Here is an 18,758-nt window from a genome sequence, read left to right on the forward strand (position 1 = left end):
AAGCCTAAAAATAAAAACATTGTTGATTGCAAATGGGTATTCAAAATAAAACATAATGTTAATGGAGATATTGAAAGGTACAAAACCCGTTTAGTAGCTAAAGGTTTCTCCCAGATCGAAGGAATAGATTATACAGAAACGTTTTCCCCAGTAGTTCGTTATGTAACGTTAAGAGTTTTGTTGGCTTATGCAGCTATTTATGATTGGGAAATTGATCAAATGGATGCTGTTATGGCTTTTGTTCAAGGGACACTAAATGAAGAAATATACATGAAAATTCCAGATGGGTTTAGTGAATTTTACGAACAAAATTTAACCTGGAAAGTTCTTAAACTTAATAAAGCTCTAGATGGCTTAAAGCAAAGTGGCAGGCTTTGGTATCTGACATTAGAAGAAGGCTTAGTTGAAATGGGATTTAGGCAAAGTTCTTTTGATAGTTGTGTGTATATTAAACTAAATTAGAGTAAAGAACTTGTAATTGTAGCTATCTATGTCGATGATTTATTAATTTTTAGCAATTCAGTAAGGCTTAAAAACTTAGTGAAGAAGCTACTAAGTGAGAGATTTAAAATGAAAGATTTAGGAAAAGCCAATTATTGTTTAGGGATTAAAATAGAGCGTAACAGATCAAAAGGGTCCATTAACCTAAATCAAACCCAATACATTGAGCGAATGCTTGAAAAATATACATGCATGAATCGCATCCAGTTGCAACACCACTTGATCCCAATCAAGTCTTTACAAAAGTTCAACTTAAAAATGATTAATCTAATAAAGCATCTGATTCTGGAAAGGAAGCCCAATCTGACAATGAAGGTGGTTCCGGTTCCAATAAGGCACAATCAGATGATGAACGTTCTAATAAAGAACAATCAGGTGAAGAAGCAAAGGCTTCAGACTCTGACAGAGAAGATGTATGCCACCAGATGATCGTAAAACTGATGATGAAGGAGAAGAAGAAGGTAGTAAAAGACGAAAACGTAAGAAAGATAGAGAATCCAAGCAAAAGAAACAGAAAGAAGATGGACTTACTGCCAAGCAAAGGAGCAGAATCGTTTCTAAAGCAACTATTCCATCAAGTGAGGAGTCTGACAGTGGAAAAGAAAAGTCTAAAAGAAAAAGGAAAGCAAGTGCTAGCGATATTAGTCAAAGGGATGAAGACAGTGGGCCTAAAAGGAGGAAAATTCCTTCTGATAGTGGAAGTGAAGATTCTGACAGTGGTAATGCAAAATCTAAAAGAAGAAAAGGAGCAAGTGCAGTGATGGCAGTCAGAGTGATGAAGACAGGCCAACCAAGAACTGAAAAATTGTTTCAGATAGTGAACCTAAAAAGAGGAGAATTACATCTGACAATAGTCAAAGTGAAGAAGAAAACGCACCCAAAAAAAGAGAAGGATTGCTTCGGACAGTGGGAGTGAATCTGATAAAAATGATTGCGAACTATTTAACAAAAACTGTTAATAGAACTAAGCTTGAACATTGTGAAAAATCAATGGGACTAAAATGATTTTTTTAATTTTTTTTTTGCACATTTGTGATTTTCTTTTAGTATTCCCAAAAATGTAAACTGAAATGGGAGTGTTAAATGAGTTAGTTTACATTGTTGTACATAGATGGCAACACAAATGCTGACATAGATGGCAGCAGTGTTGTCCTTAATATAACCTCTTATCTATAATAAAATATTTAGTCCAGTCTCAGCCTTTACCCAGGTATGTTGATTTATTTCTTGTGACCTCCATGCATAAATTATTGGCTTAAGTCTTTACACATCAATGATCAACAAAGTTCAGTTAATGAAATTTTTAATATATTTTTTTATTATAAACACTAACTGATAAGCAGCAGTTTTCAAGTTATGTTCTTCGTAAAACCGACAAAGTAATAGTAAAATTTACTCTTTTTTTTAGTCTAATTTTGGCATAATAAACACACAAACTATTTGTTGTAAAAAGTATATAATGTAAGTTGTTTTCTCTCTATAACATGAGAAAATATATATAGCTAACATGAGACACTCTTCATAGCACTTAAACGAAAATTTGCTACAACTTATTTTAATTTTAGACTCATCACTAGCCTACATTAAGGCCCTCATAGGTATACAGTGGTTTCAAAATTTTTTATTTTAAACAAGCAGACAAATTTCCTGAATTTGATTTCAAGAAGAATCTTCTTTTTTAAAAGAATGATTAATGAATGAAATAAACAAAGAGTAATAAATAAAATAAAAGATGTCTAATGTAAAATTCCAGAACAGTATGCTGAACAAATTTTTTGAGTTCTTAGTTTTCTGTATTACTGCTGTCTGGAATAAAGATTTCTAAATAAAATAAGTTAGATCTAAATTGAAGTGTTAGACTATGTTAGTATTCTGGCTTGACCTACCCTGCTCTTAGATAAATTCAATTCTGATATAAGCAGATTATAGGTATCTCATGTTAGAAACATGTATTTTAAGCTGAAATATTTTATCTTCTTTATACACATAACTTATTTTTTGTTTAAAAATTTATATGTATACTAGAAAAATATGTATTCAATCTACATAAATTTCAGATACAAGTTAAATTATTATTGTGATGATATATTGACACTCAGTTTAAATGAATACAGAAATGTAAGTTGAAAAAAACCTTAAAAAACTAGAGAAATTTAAAACAAAAAAAAATATTGTAAAAAGCATAAATAAACAAGTTCATAAAAAAGAGACAGAATTATTATTACCAATGCATATTGCAATAAATAAGTTCTAAATAGAATATTGGTTAAACATATAATATTTTGAAAACACATGTTAGAAAAATTACCATAGTAACAAAACTTTGTATACATTTTAGCATTATATATATATATATATATATATATATATATATATATATATATATATATATATATATATATATATATATATATATATATATATATATATATATATATATATATATATATATATATATTGGTTAAGCAATGTTTTGTAGAATAGAGAAAACGCTAAATCTTTTTATAGCTAGTTTATAATTTTAAAATCTAGCCCATTGAGTATTGAATATACAGCTAGTCAATTTCAACAACAATTTTAAAATGGACTAAATATGTTAAATGAACATTTGCTGAAATAAAGCGTCTTTTTTTTTTAAATTCTGAAACGCTGATTTTTTTATGCAGTTTAATATCTAATAAAGATTAAAACCTTAAAAATTAAAAGGACTTGAGGTAATATAATAAGTTACAATTTTCCATGAAGAGGGTCTTTTAGAACCGGCTTTTGATAAAAACATCACAATTTCTGTTGAAACATAAGATGCTTCTGAGTACTGTGTTGTTAAAGAAAATTTCTGAAACTTGTAATGTATTTATCTAGATAATCTGGATCTATCTAGCAGGCCTCTAATTTGGTTTTATTTTTTTAGAAGTAATGAACATATTTATTATAAAAAAAATTTAAATCAAGAAAACGTTCTGTAGCATAATAAAAAAAATCAGTTATTTTAATAGTTTTGTTATATTTTGCTTATCACAAAATATAACTAAATGAATGTCATTATAAATAAATGAAAGAAATGAAACAAAACATTGCATTCATTTAAAAAACGCTTCCTCAAAAAAATTCAAAAAATAAAGTGTATTCAAATCTGTTGTGAAAACTTTTAAAACTGAATTATCAGTTGGAACTTTATTACAAAAGTTACAAGATAAATTAAGAGCATGTTAACACAGGGATGGGCAAACTACGGCCCATTGGAAGGTTTTATCCAGCCCGCGGATAGAATTTTAACTTGGCGATCCGTAGCGAATACGATAAACAAGATACATTATACATCCATTATTTTGTCTACTTTGTTTAAAGCTATGTTTGTTCTTTCTTTTTTAACAAAGTACTGATGACGTTTTTACTTTCTCTATTGGTGGAATCGATGGAAATAGTTAGTACAGACAGCTTCAATTGGTAAAATGCTTAAAGCAGAAGTTATTTATAGAATAGCTGCAGATTAGCTCTAACTAGTGTTTGTCTTTCTCGAGGATCAGACATATGGAATCAAAAATGGGTGAATTGTGCTTCACATGTGGCAGACAGCGCATTTTAAGCTCCAACGAGCGGATTTTTCTACCGGTGCGAGTTCTAACATTATTTATTGAGTATGGAAAAATTGCACACTATTATTGTTTCTAAACATGCTGAAGTTTGAGTTTTGCAAATCATTACCAAAAGCTAGTTTCCAAAATTTAATATCTTATGCCCAGAAAATCAGTGCTATGTTTGCTTCATCTTATATATGTGAACAAGTGTTATTAACTATGAACATAGAAAGAATCATTTCAGAAGTAGACTAAACAGACGAGCATTTAACCTCTTTCCTTAAAATAAGCAGATCTCACTTCGAATCTCAATATAAGGAAGTTTTAAAAATGAAATCGCAATTTCATTCATCTCATTAAATATTTAAATTTAAACTTGTGTTATACACTTACCACCTTTCTCATGGTTAAACCAGATGTCCAGCTTTGACTAAAACCTGGTGTCTTACAATTATCTAAAAAAGAACGCTGCTGAAATTCTGCAACACTAGCTCTTCGTCTTCCAACCTGTTTAATAAAAGAGTTAGATTTTAAAAAAAATTATGAATAAAAAATGTAGTTAACATTTCAAAAGTACTTGAAAAGGAAGATAAAAAAAACTATTGATTTTTGTTTTTAATTTCTTAAGCCTAGAAACTATTTTCTGAGTAAGAAATTTTCGGTCCACCATAAAATACTAAGGTTTCAACCAAATTTAGCAAAAATTGCCATGAAGTAGAAAATAAACGACAGCAAGGAAAAAATATACATTTTTTTAAAGAAAATCGAACTTATTTAATAAAGCAGAAATGCTATTCGTTTTAATAAAATTTTATTAATTAAGTAAAATTAACTAATTAAAATAAATAAATTGTATTTTGAAAAACTTATCTTTACCATTTACTCTTCTTTTCCAAATTATTATGATTGCATCGTCAAAGCAATTAGCAAGAAATTAAAAATTCCTTGATAATGAATAAACCCTAAGAACAAAACATTTCATTTAAGTATATTTATTTTCAGACATTTCTAATCGAAATTGGAAAAGCCTTCAAGCAATGTGTCTGGAATCGTGATGTTTGATTTTGAAATCATATGAATAGCAATGGACATGTTTTATTTTAAAATAATTTGAATACAAATTGATGTTTGATTTTAAATTCCCTCGAATACGGATTGTGAAATTGAACTTTAAAGAAGCATAAATACAAACCGCAATATTTTAATTTTAAAGACACATGAGTACGAACTAAGCTGATTGATTTTTAAAATGTGTGAATTTGAATCGTGATGTATAGTTTTAAATTGTGTGAATACAAATTGTAATGTGTAACTCTAAACATGTTTGATATAAAAACCATGTGAATATGTGTCACGATATTGGACTTTAAAAACGAATAAATACAAATCGCAATATTTAATCGTGTGAATATGAATCACAATGTTTTATTTTTAAATTACTGGAATTTGAATCTTGATGTGTTGTTTTCATATCAGAGGATTTCGAATCGCGATATTTAATTTCCATAAATTATGTGGACACTCCTGTCAATTTTAAAAGTATCTGCAAAATTTAAGAATTTCCATGGGTGTATCCGTGCATGAGGTGCGTATATATTATTTAACTCAAGTTGTCGAGGTGGATGGAGGCTTATTCAGCTTTGGTCGCTGTTCAAGAGCCATATGAATATTGTACATCTATCAAAATCGTTGGGGCCTAATCGAATGGGAGGTGTGTTAAGTATTTTTCCTTTAAATGTAATTATGAAAGTTCTATGTGACACAAACCTCAATGTGACACAAACCTCATATCTCACCTTCAATGCAATTATAAAAATTAAACAACAAAATGTCACCTTTGGAGAGAATGGAATGCATTAGTATTTTAGGAAGATTACACTATGCATATGTGTAGCACCAAATTGGAAAATTACAGGAGGGATACACCATGTTAAAATCAATGATAGCTACAATTATGCCATTTATATTCAAGGAGAATAGCCGATGCATATTAACATTTAACATTTTATAATATTTTTTGAGATATCAGTGTCTATTTTACACCATTTGATCAATTGGTTTCCATAACAACAATGAAGAAAACACATTGTTCCCTCAAGAAGATACAAAAAATTGATGATTGTTGAAGTTCAACTTTAGGTTCTGTCTCATAGGTTAGGTATTTCCATAAGCAGATATGAGAAGAAAATAAATTTCTAATTTTAAAGGATTTGTTTCCATAATATTAAATGACATTTCGAATGATAGAAATGCGTTAAATATTATTGAAAAAGAATTTAAATGTATTATATTAAAATGTAAGAACTAGTAATGACTTATGAGTCATTCATGAACTTGCCAGAAGATGCACAGGTATGGATTAAGAGAGCTTTTACAATGACTTTGCTTTGAAATTCCTAGATGGTGTGTATTTTGTACTGTAGATATCAATGCTACTTGATTTATTTATATATAACTGTTCTAAAATAAATTTCATATGCTTATAATTGTTAGTCGGGAACAAAATCTTTGGTGATGTTCTCATTCTAGTACAAAACTATTATACACTATTTTTTTTTCTTAATTTTGATTCTGCTTTTACATCCGCTGAGTGGTAACTTGTGACATTTTTAACCAGAGGGTCATGAAATAAAATTCAATATCATAACTTTAAGCATTTATAGAGCAACAAAAAGAAAGAAAATATGTTATAATGGTTTAAAAGTCGTAATGGAATTTAAATGGTAACTGAGTGGTAACTTGTTACCTTGTAACTTGTGGCATTTTTAACCGGAGGGTCATGAAATAAAATTCAATATCATAACTTTAAGCATTTATAGAGCAACAAAAAGAAAGAAAATATGTTATAATGGTTTAAAAGTCGTAATGGAATTTAAACGCCTTACCTCATTTGAAAATTTTTTCTTGAAGTAGGCACCTTTTAATTTGCACAATAAACTATAAAAAAATTCATTTAAAACAGATGTATTCTCACTAAATATTACTTTTATTATGCTTCAACACTGTTCATCTTATTCCCTGCACTGAGGTAATGGAATACCATGTGTCCTTATGTACTTCAACTAACAGAAGTATCAAAATTCAAAGCAATTGCTTTTCACTTCATTAAAAATCGTTGTTATGTATGCTCTGTTTGTGTTTTGATAAGATCAAAAGAGTAAAATATTTTCTGGTTAGAAATTTTTACCTGTTTCTTTTCCAATACTTTAGTTGGGAATGGGGAAATTTCATGCATTTCCTTTATTTAGCTTTACATTTATAATATGCCCTGAAATTTTGAAGTTTATATGTAACTTCAAACGTTAGTGTTTTCATGTAGATCACACAACCTGATACTCTTTGAGGCCAGTCACATTTAGTTGTACTATTGGCCAGTATGTTTTTTGTAGAGAACTTCAATTGAAAACTCAGATCCAGGTAATGATTCTTCAAAACTAGAAACATCTGATGCTTGAGCAAATAAACAATTTTCAAATTACATGCTAGAGTGCTGATCAAAGTATAATATACTGATCTCACAAAATAAAATGCCTAAAACATAACAGCACTATCTTAAAAATCCAAATTTAAAAATATCAAGAAATGTCTCAATTCCAGACAATTTTTTGCAAGTAGTAAAAAAAATCTATTTTAAACTAGAGGCAAGATGAGAAAGCGTCAAAATAATATATTAAGAGAGGCAATTTTAAAAACCACGTCAAAATCTGTAACATTAATTGCTGAAAAAGCATTTAACAAAAAAGCACATGGATTTATGATAAATTATTATGAATTGAGAAAAAGTGGTTACTTAAGTGCACGTCATAATACTAGTGTCCAATTAAAAACAACTGGATTTTTAAGAAAATCATTAGCAATTAATTTATTACATTTGGAATACATAAAAGGGATCACTGTCATTCTCTCTACACTCATTGATGGATTTTCTATAAGATTATCCTTATTCAACAACAGAAGAAAAAAACAATTCTAAAAAAAATTTTATGAAGGAGTATTTTCACTCCCAATAAATGTTTAGGAGTAAAACTCAAATTCGATGGGTGAAATGCATGCCTCAATACATATTGGCAAATTCTGCTAGGAGGAAATTTCTATTTTAATGGTGAGAAACTAGTCTAAACAGCAACCAATAATTTTTGACAAACATAACATTATGAGTCACGATGAGACAAATGTTTGAGCAACTGTACACAACTGTAAAAATGAAATTATGAATTTAATTTGATAAACTGTAAGAAATAGCCTCTGACTCATTATTTATTGAATATAACTAATAAATTTGTAACTTAATAAGAATGAAAAGCGTTGTTTTCTAAGCAGAACAAAACAAATTTTTATTTCTAATACCTTCCATTTTTTTTTTAAAATTGATTTTTCAAATTGTCACTTATTTTTGGGGCATCTGGAAGTAGTTCATTGTTAATTTTCGTAGCAGTTATTTTTACACACTATAAAACAAAGAAATACAAATGGAATGCAAACTTAATTCATATTAAGCTTATAGTTTTCAGTACAATTAATAATAATCAGAGCATAGATTGAGCATTATAATCAAATTCAAACTGTTAAATGGTTAGGTTACTGAAGTCAATTGAAAATTCAGATTTGATTACAATTTATTAATCACTCAATAAATGTTAAGGAAGCAGTTAAAGTTTTTTGAGGGAGAAGCTCAAGCATTAGATAAAAGAGGAAAGTGAAGCTATACAAATTCAAACTATAGCACAATTGTAGTTTATGATTAAATTACAAAAAATTTTATACATTAATATTTATTTTAATGTGTAAATTTATAATACATTACATTATAATTAAGGAATCAGTGCAGTTATTAGGGCTTTGCCAAGCAAAGACCCCCCAGTTAAATATTAATTTCTTTTACAAATTAATAATAAAAATGTTTAATGCTTAAAAAAACATTATTTTTTTTATCAAAACTGGTAACATATTTTAGTTTTGCTGAAATAACCTATATATGGGTGTCATTTTTTTTTTTTTCATTTTTTTTTCCTTTTTTTTTTGATTTAATAAAATTGAAAAAATTTTTAATTGTAAATTATCTATATTAAATTTATAAATGTTGTGTAAAAATATATTAAACTTGTATATAAATACTTGTTCAAATATTTGAAAATACTACGTCATATTTTTTTTAAATAAGAGTTTTTCACAGTTTCAAAAAAAATTCTCCTAGATATTAACATGTATAAAATTTCAACAAGAAACGTCTAGATGTTTGATACAGCCCTTAAACTAATTCATTATGACTCTTTCAGATTAAAAATAAAATTTGCATTGAAAAGTAAAACTAACATGCTTTTAGTATGAAGGCATGCAAAATGAAGAATGTGAAAGAAGAAGCAGAAGTTACCTGAGAAGTAATTGGTACTGAGGTTAGTATCCTTGAGCTCAGAAACTATTTGCAATTTAATGATGCGACTATAAAATAAATATCAAGCAGATATATGAATGAGGCATACAAAAAAAAAAGTACATGTGAAGCACATAAAAACTATAGGAGATTAAATACAGTCAAACCTCACTAACTCAATTTGCATCTCTGCAATTTTTTTGATATCTCAAAAAGAAAAAACCTTAATAATAAATGAATTAATTAATAAATTCCTCGCAAATTTCCTATGCACTCAATGTTAAAAAAGCCTTGTTTTAGTGAAAATTTTTTTATAAAACAGAAATTTTCAAAAAATAAAAAAACTATTCTCTTTCATTAACTCAAAGAGGCAAATTATTAATAAATCAGTAGAATTTATTGAAAGTCAGTTAAATATGTAAGGGGATAAATTTACATTTTTGTCCAGTTAGACAAAATCATTAAATGCAAGAAATTGATATATTTAATTTGATTTCATTATTGCTACGGAAAATCATAAAAAGTAAACAAACTTAGAGGAAATTGCTTTCTAAAAATAACAAGATCAGAAAATATATCAAAATAGAGTAGCAGTTATGAAAAACTTAAACTACTGCCGTGGCAATACAGCATCAACTAAAAATGTCAAAAACATCTTACTGCCTAGAATAAAATCATGGTGTTTTTTTTTCAAGAATTGCTTACATGAATAATTTGAAAATGTGGTTTATCCTTATAGTAACCAAAATTGTGACCAAAATAATAATATTATGTTCAATTTTTAATCTACATAGAAATGAAATACACTTAAGTCACTAATCTTTTGTGCATGGATGGTACAGCAGGTGTGCCAGAAAAACATGTTTAATGTAATATTAAAAAGTTTCAAAAACTATGGGAAAAAAATAATTTTTTACTAAAATAAAATTTTATTTTTTAATTTTTTTTTTATTTCATTAATAAATGAAATTTTTAAAAAAGCAGTTATATGCATTTTATTGCTTTATAAAAATTATCTACAATAAAATAATTTCAGAACACAAATAATAAAAATGCAGGTGTTTGTTAATGTCCCAAAAAATAATTTAAATTGAAATATATTGTAAATAGAGTATAAAATATATTAAATAAACATTAACAATCTACGCAAAACTATTGCAAAAACTACCTCTTCTGAATAAGTACTGTTATAAAGAGTGCAGCAAATAGTTTATTCAAAAAAAAAGTTGCCAAATAAAATTGCTTACATCATAAAAATTAAAATAACTTACAGATTTTATAGAACCAACAGGTAAGCCAAACGTTTTAGAGTATTTCTTTTGATCTTCAGGGATAACATCAGAATTAACATCTTTTCTAAATATTCTAGTATCAGTTAACATTTTCCTAGTTTCTTCCAATTCTTTGTGTTCTTTGTCAAATAAACGTTTTAAATGATCCACGTGTAGAACTAATACTTCAAATGCTCTACTAACACGCTCTTCCTGAAATTAAAAAAAGAGCATTATGTATTAAGAAAATAATTTGTGTAAAAATTGTGATGTATTTTTACTGAAAAGGGTTGAGTTTCTCCATTCTCTCACATAAAGAAATAAACACTTTGCAAGAGGAAAAAAAACACTGATACTAACTTCAAAGATTAGCATAATAAAATATTAACAATATTAAATCATATGTCAGAGACTAAAGAATAATTAATCAATATTTATACCACTTAAAATACTGCTACAAATGATTTGCAAAGAAAATGAGAGGAATGCAAATGAGAAAAAGTAAATGAGTGTCATGTACTCAACCTACCTGGTATCATGCTGCAACATTACAATAAAACGATAAAGAAAATATATAACCTGATGGCAATTTGTCAAGTAACATCAATAGAATGGTTCATTTTGATGGGGTTGATCCAAAGAATATTACAAAGTGATAAATATCTCAAGACATTTTGCATAGTGATGGTTTTTTTATACACTTTCACAAAAACATCTTTCTTTACCCAACTGAATTCTTTAATTTGAAATAAAGGTAATAAAATATCTATAATCCATCATAACGTAATTAGTTTATCAATTAGAGGAGCCTAAAGAGTCAAACATCAATCATGATGGCAAAAGTATTTTCAAACATAAGTCCCGCAATAGACTGATCATAAAGACATGGTTCTCAGTAAAACACTGAAGTCCAGCATCACTGGCTGCGGTAAGTAAGCGGGTGGGGGACCACTTTGATCAGCCTGCATAGGGACCAAGGGTGCGCGATAACGGTCCTTGTTAAACTGTTATACCGTAAAGTGCTCGACTTCACGAGCTGGTCGTAGGGCTACCAAAGCAGGGGAGCCATCCCCTCTGCAGAGGATCTAAATTTTGATGGCATGCCTTCGGATAATCCTCAGGGATGTTTCCCTGACTGTCCCCAATAGCCCGTTGTGCAGTTCCAGTGTGAAAAAAGCGAAGTATCTTCAAACATAAAATTTTCATGCAGAAAAAAAATTTCTATTTTACTCTGGTTAGTCTAGGAAAACTATTTTTTCAAACATATTTATTTACTAATGTGTCTAAGATTTTATTAGAAATTAATCTTACCTGCTGAACAGCACCATAAGTTTCAGAGCGTCCTGAGACTCTAGAAGTAGCTTGTTGGGCTATATCCAAATGATTTTGGATTTTAGTAATAAGATCACGAACATCAGAACTGGTTGCTTTCAAGTTCAATGTCTAAAAATAGAAAGAACATTTTTTCCAATTAACACCATGGATGTTCTGCAAAAAATTTTATTAATTCTTGGCTATAAATACTTATACAATTAATAAAGAAATAAAAATTCTAATTTAAATAGACTTACATAGAAAACTGAGAAATTTAGTAGGATATTCTTACCATTAGGTGATCACGCATAGCTTGGAATTCATTTTCAACATTCTTTTCTGCCATGTCTCTTTGACGTTTATGAAGCTCTAATCTTTTGATTAAAGTTGGACGATCTGTTTTGAATGCTAGTGACAATGCAATGAATTTACTCTGGAAAAACATTAAATCAAAACATTCTAAAATTCTAATAAATAAAAATAACAGTAAAAATATGCAATTTACATAATTTTTTTAAAAATACAAGCTTTTGATTCAAAAATGAAACATGATATAAATTTATGAAAATTTCTAAATGGATCAAAACCTGCAAACTAAGTACTGGAAAAAATAGTTCAGAACAGCTTCTAGAATATTATTAGTTTGAAAAAAACTACAAAGGTTATAAGCTAATGTGGTGAATGAGCCAGAATCTGTTTTTACAGAAAACAGTCAATTAATTGTCAGCAGTTGCCGATTGATGGTAGAAAAATTTAATTGGTGTTTTAATAAAATAAAATGTATCAAAAAATTGAATACAAAACTGAAAATTGGATAAAAGTATTTGAGCCTCCCAATAACCAGATAAGATAGTTAAAAAACTTTTTATTTTTTCTAAGATTTGATATGTGAAATTTAGAGTTTTGGTTCTTATTCTTCCCGATTGGTCCTGATCCGAGATTCTCCTTAAATTTAAAAAGAAAATACACTATTTCAATATTCATTAGCTTGATATTTTAATTTTGAAAAAGATAGTACTTGCTACCCTTCAGAGCCATTGCTCCTAAAATCCCATTTATTAGAAGCCTATTGCACTAGGCTCGTAACAAAATGGATCATTAAGAGCTTTATTAGATAAAACATATAATATAGCATTAAAACTATATAAATAATAAAAATAGAGTATGGGACTTTTTTTAAAATTTCATTCCTAAAAAGCAACAACTAATAATTCCTTCTGTTATTTTATTCTTATATCATTGTTTAGTTCTTATTAATGATAAAGCAGGTATAGGACTTTTAGAGGAGAGAAATTTTGCTTTTAAGACACAATCATAGGCAAATAAAAAAAATTCAAAATATCTCATTTTCTAAAGCTCAAATGTATCTCATTTTGATTTTTGTCAATGTCAATAGTTTTTTATGTAAGGCCCCGATAAATGTTCAGAACACTGCCAACATTAACATCTATAAGATTGAAAAGAAAAAGATGCTTTGAATTTCGGATACTAAAAATAAATTTTCATAAGAAACAAAATTTTTATCACTCTAAAAAAAGAAAATGTTTTTTTTTTTTCAAAAAAAAATAAATAAATATGTGAGATGTACTTTTCTGGCCTGCTCCAAGGGGCATAGTGTGGCTCACCTTAAAATCAATTTGTACTTGAAGCAATCAAAGAGGCAAACTCACAAAATAAAAAAATTCAAGTGGTTTACAAACAAGGGTAAAGAAAAATGGAAGAAAATAAATGATTTTAAGATTTAAAAAAAGAAAAAAATTTCTAGGATCAACAAAATCAGAAAAGAATGTATGTCCAAATCATTGTCAAGTTATTTCAATATCCAAACGATCTCTCAAGTCTGGTTGTAGTCCTAAGACATATTTTCGTTGTCCTCTCTGATTTGTTTGAATTTTAAAGTTGCAAATTCTTTTGACAGCATGGTCCTCTTGAGTCCTAAAACCACAGAGCCCAGGGCAAATACTTAACCCTTACATAGCTCTGCTAACACCCTTTGTAAAACATTTAGCTAACAAAATTATATTACCCTCATGTCCCATCATAATCCACAAAAAAGCAGTTAACAGGTTTTGCATTTAGGCTACTCAAATAATGGTTGAAGATTATTCCTTAATGTTAGAATGTCCAGAAGATTATTCCTTAACCCTTTCGCGATGGGTAGCGCAAACGCGTGCTTATCACTGAGGCCGGCAGTCTCTCTCGCGAGTGTCTGTCCAGGGCCGGAGGGTTTTTAGCTGTTAAGTCTAAATACATCAAATTACCGAAATATCAATACGTTGTTTAATTATATTCCGCAGAGTATTTAAATGGCATATGCTTTATATATATTTCTATAGATACTTTATTTACTTATTTATTTCTTGTTTAAATATATATTTTGCACATTTTATTTTCATTTTGTACTCACCATTTAATAACTTTTAACATTATATATCTGAAAACTAAATATATGACTTAAAATTCTTTTTTCGTATGAAAAATTTTAAAACACTAACATTGCACTGAAAACTGGATCGCAAATCAAAATACCCAACACTGTAGATAAAAAATAAAACCCTCCCCTGCTTACTGTAAACAAATACCACGTGCAAATTTAAAGAGTCATCATAAAACACTCCTTTCTCCTCCATTCCTTCCCCCTAAAAACCATCTGTATGTGAGTCATACTACTCTCATTTTGAGTAGAAGGTCAAATCTACATGAATCTGAAACTATATGGACATACAATGCCATCTTTTGGCAGAAATTTTATTTTTTAAAACGTTCCAGGACACTGGCACAAATGAGTGCCGGCCAGGGGTGAACGAGAAAACGCTCTGACATGCCAGCGTGTCGGCCGGGAAGTGAGTGTGTTTCTTGCTGGCAAGTATAGGCGACAGTCGGTGTGAAAGGGTTAATATTAGAATGTCCAGAAGATGATTTCTTAATGTTAGAATGTCAAGAAGATTATTCCATAAATATGAGTGGTTGCACATAAATGTGTAAAATAATTTGTAATGTAACATACGCTTGCAAAATATAACGCAATCTCTCAATTCCACCAATGGTGGCACCATGCCTTCAATCCTCCAACCTCTAATTTTTGCACTACTTGTGCAAATCTGTACAAATATTTGTCTGCCAAATAGAGTTCCATTTCCTATTTTGCTGAGAGAAAAAGCAACTAGCTCTAAGCTGAATTAAATTCACACTCAATAGCTAGGCTGTAAACGTAGCTCCAAAAAAAGTTTTCTAGAATTTAATGGCACATGGCCTCCTGGTTCTCTGAATACTCCGTTTATCTTATAGTAAAAAACTCATGATATTACAATCAAAATACTGCAAAATCATGTAAACTACAGAGTATAATTTAGTTTAAACAGAAAATATGGTGACCAGAAAATTAATTTTTTATTTGTATTAAAAAAAATTGTATCAACTACAAAATATCCATAATGAAGAATACAGTAGCAGTAGCTGAGAATAAAAACACATTATTTTTTTAACATTTGATTGTTTTTCATCTTATGAATGAATTATGAACAATTACAATTAAATAACACACTGTGCTAGAATAAAAGGCATTCAGGATTTCCCTAGTTCCTAAAAATATTCTTCCTAGTGGTAGCAGAGGCTATGCATACATATTCTAATACATTAGGATAAAAAGAATTTTGTCCATCACAACAGATAAATTATTCTAACAGATATATAAAATATCAGATTGACAATAGTTCATGGTACTAAGTACGATAAAAGTTTTATAAAAATTATATTTTTTTTTAAAAAAACAACTTCAGTCCACTACCACTAGAAAAAATAATTTACATAAATCTCAAATGTTGAAAGGTATGAAAAAATGCATATACTTTGGAAGACCTAAAGAAAGTTAAAAAAAATAATTAATAAATAAAGGATATTAACTGGAAAACAACTTGATGAGTCAATAAATATTTACAATTGCATAAATTTAAACTACTATGTATTTTTTTAAATGAAAATTTAAAATTGTGAAGAGATTTCTATAAACATTTAGTTTAAAAATAACAATCTAGAAAACGTAATGTATTGACATACCTCAAGCTCCTGTTCATCAAATGCTTCAACCCTAAGAACAGTATGAAATGAAAATAAAAAAAATTTAAATATGAACACATACTAGAATATAAAAAACAAGTCATAATGTACTACTCTACCAACAGACTTCTTTAGGGTCTATCTAATAGAGGTAATCTAAAATAAGCAAAGTTTATCAAATGGAAATATATTCTGTATTGAAAAATAAAAAGATAAGCTGTTGAATTAAAGGAAAAGAAATAAACTAATTATTAGGTTGTCAAGGATGAAATTTGTAGGTTGGGTATGTCAACTTTATCATTTATAATTTGACTTTGGCTTAATATTTTAAAATTTTTCTTTCCTTTGCTGGAAAGTTACACACTTTACCTACTTAACAAAATCAACATCAACTTTACACAATATTAAAAAATTTTTTTAAAAATTAATTTCATTGAAAAGGTAAAAAAATCAGCATTACAATGAAGCATGAGTTTGTATGTGGAACACAATCACAGATAACACGAAACATTAATAATTTATTAATTTTAATTAGCTAAAGGTGAATATCTAGCATTAATATCCTTTAGTGTTGGTTGATGAATCATTAAAACACACTCCAAAGAGTAATCTTGACCAAAAAAAGCCCCTGGTGTGTTAGTGATCTATTACAATTTTATGAAACCTGCCTCATTGGTCACAGTAGAAATATTCTGCAATTAACTAGACAAAATGATGCAAAAAATAGCCTTGCTTGGTCAACAGTCCGGCTCCTGTCTAATTCCATGGCTTTGCCGAACCACAAATTGTACAAATAACCTAGGAGTGCCTTTATCATGATTTGTACTCCTAGACCTAGGCTCCTCTAACTATCACTTTGTTTTAAATATCGACATCTTTTTAATAAAAAACCATTTAATTCCAAAAATGCTGTAAAACTGACAAGAATTCCCTAAGTTCTTCTCAGCCAGGTTTTTATTCCACTTGTCTGAACAACAGAACAACCTGCCTCTTATATGGCAAAAGTGTAGAGAAAATATAGGTGCACACTTTGATGAAGGAAATAGTTTCTCATATCGGTAAGCCATAACCTGATTTTCAGTTTTTTCTCTCCAAATATTATTCTTCATGACATAATAATATTTGGAGGTGCAAAATTGCAGATTTTAAATTTTCTGAACAAGTAACAAAATAAATGTTTTAACATTCATAAAAATATAAATCTCAACAAAATATTATCAAACAATATATTTTCCATGTCAAAATAAAGTTCGCAATCCAAATCACAATTTTACAGATTGTTTAACTATTAATGAGAGGGAACAAAATTCAATGCCTTTCTTTGAATAATCAGTGAGTAATTCTTTTTAATACTATAATTGGTATTAATGAGAAAAATATAATATAGTTTTCCTTAGCAGTATTTATTTAATTTAATGAATATAAATCATAAAAACTATAACCATTTAATTGAGTCATATTAGATGTTAAGAAATATTATTTCGCTCATTTTACTATACATAGTAAAAGTTTACTATGCATAGTAAAAATCTAACAATACAGACCTCAACTTACTAAAAAAGTTCAAACAACTAGAGTTTTTAGAAAAATTTAAGACAAAATAAAATTGCAGGCAACATTCAAAAATTCCTATTTCTCATTTATTGTAAGAGGTTGATTGCACACAATGCATAAGCAAATGACATACAAGTATCAACTCCAAAATACAAGACAAATATTGTTTTAATCCGTTTTAGTTATATTTCTACAAATTATTTATCTTTTAGTTTCAGATTTTAAAAATTATTTTACAGTTCAGAAAATGTTCCATAAAGCAAATTAATCACCTTTTATCAAAAATAATTTTTGTCCATTGAATTTTCAATTTCTTCACTTTTCTAATTTAATTTGTTTTATCTCCACCTGTGATTCAGTTCCCATCATATTAAATTATATTTGGCATAATTTAACTTCTTAAAAAGTAAAATTTTAGGAATTGATTTTCGATTTGTATGCCTCTACAAAGAGAAGGGAAAAAAAAGAATTTGATTTTTTTGGTCGTAATTTTTTTACAAGGTTAGAAATCCACATCAACTAAATTTCTAGATAATTTTATATAGCATATGAATATCTTATTATTCTATCCTTAAGGTTTTTGTTTGATAACCAAAATGTATAGAAATACGTAATAAAAATATCCTAAAATCGGTAAAAAGTGCTGAAATCTAAAATTTAGCAATTCTCAAGAAATAATTTAAAAAGTAAGTAATTAAATTTTATTAAATAAAATTTTATTTTTTTTACTCTGATACCCTAACTTTCTTCTATTATATATTTTTCTGAATGAAAATAATATTTACAACTAGCTATTGTTTTGAGGTTTCAAAAGGGTTTATATTTATTATTATTTTTACAGATGACTATTAATCAGTTTTTTTATTCATCCTTTTAAATTTTTTGTGTGTTTTTATTAGGTTATAAGAAAAACCAAGAATTTGAGCACAGTACTTTCCACAGCTCTAACATTTTTGATAGTCTAATTTCTGTTAGTATAAATTTCAAATTGTCTAAATTGGAAAAAATAATGTCAAAGAAAAAGGTAAAATTTTCCCTTAATGCTTAAAACAACTTCATTCTATGTTGTTTGATATTAAAATTGAACTATTTTGTGATGTTGAGATCAATGCT

The 18,758-nt window shown here is 28.2% G+C and overlaps 1 protein-coding gene across 6 annotated transcripts in view; it reads right to left on the reverse strand.

The window, feature by feature from the left end:
- LOC107453359 (uncharacterized) overlaps window positions 1–18,758 on the reverse strand; it is a 102,717-nt gene that overhangs the window by 13,051 nt on the left and 70,908 nt on the right. For all 6 annotated transcript variants that reach the window (XM_043041330.3, XM_043041334.3, XM_043041333.3 and 3 more), the window contains exons 15-19: window positions 16,092–16,122; window positions 12,328–12,468; window positions 12,033–12,164; window positions 10,722–10,934; window positions 4,473–4,586 (exon numbers count right to left, since the gene is read on the reverse strand). In XM_043041330.3, the coding sequence (XP_042897264.2) occupies window positions 4,473–4,586; window positions 10,722–10,934; window positions 12,033–12,164; window positions 12,328–12,468; window positions 16,092–16,122 (631 nt within the window). The remainder of the gene's footprint in view (window positions 1–4,472; window positions 4,587–10,721; window positions 10,935–12,032; window positions 12,165–12,327; window positions 12,469–16,091; window positions 16,123–18,758) is intronic.

This window comes from Parasteatoda tepidariorum, chromosome 12, assembly GCF_982258835.1.
Source record: "Parasteatoda tepidariorum strain Cologne lab strain chromosome 12, Ptep-v5.0, whole genome shotgun sequence".
Classification (NCBI taxonomy): Eukaryota; Metazoa; Arthropoda; class Arachnida; order Araneae; family Theridiidae; genus Parasteatoda; species Parasteatoda tepidariorum.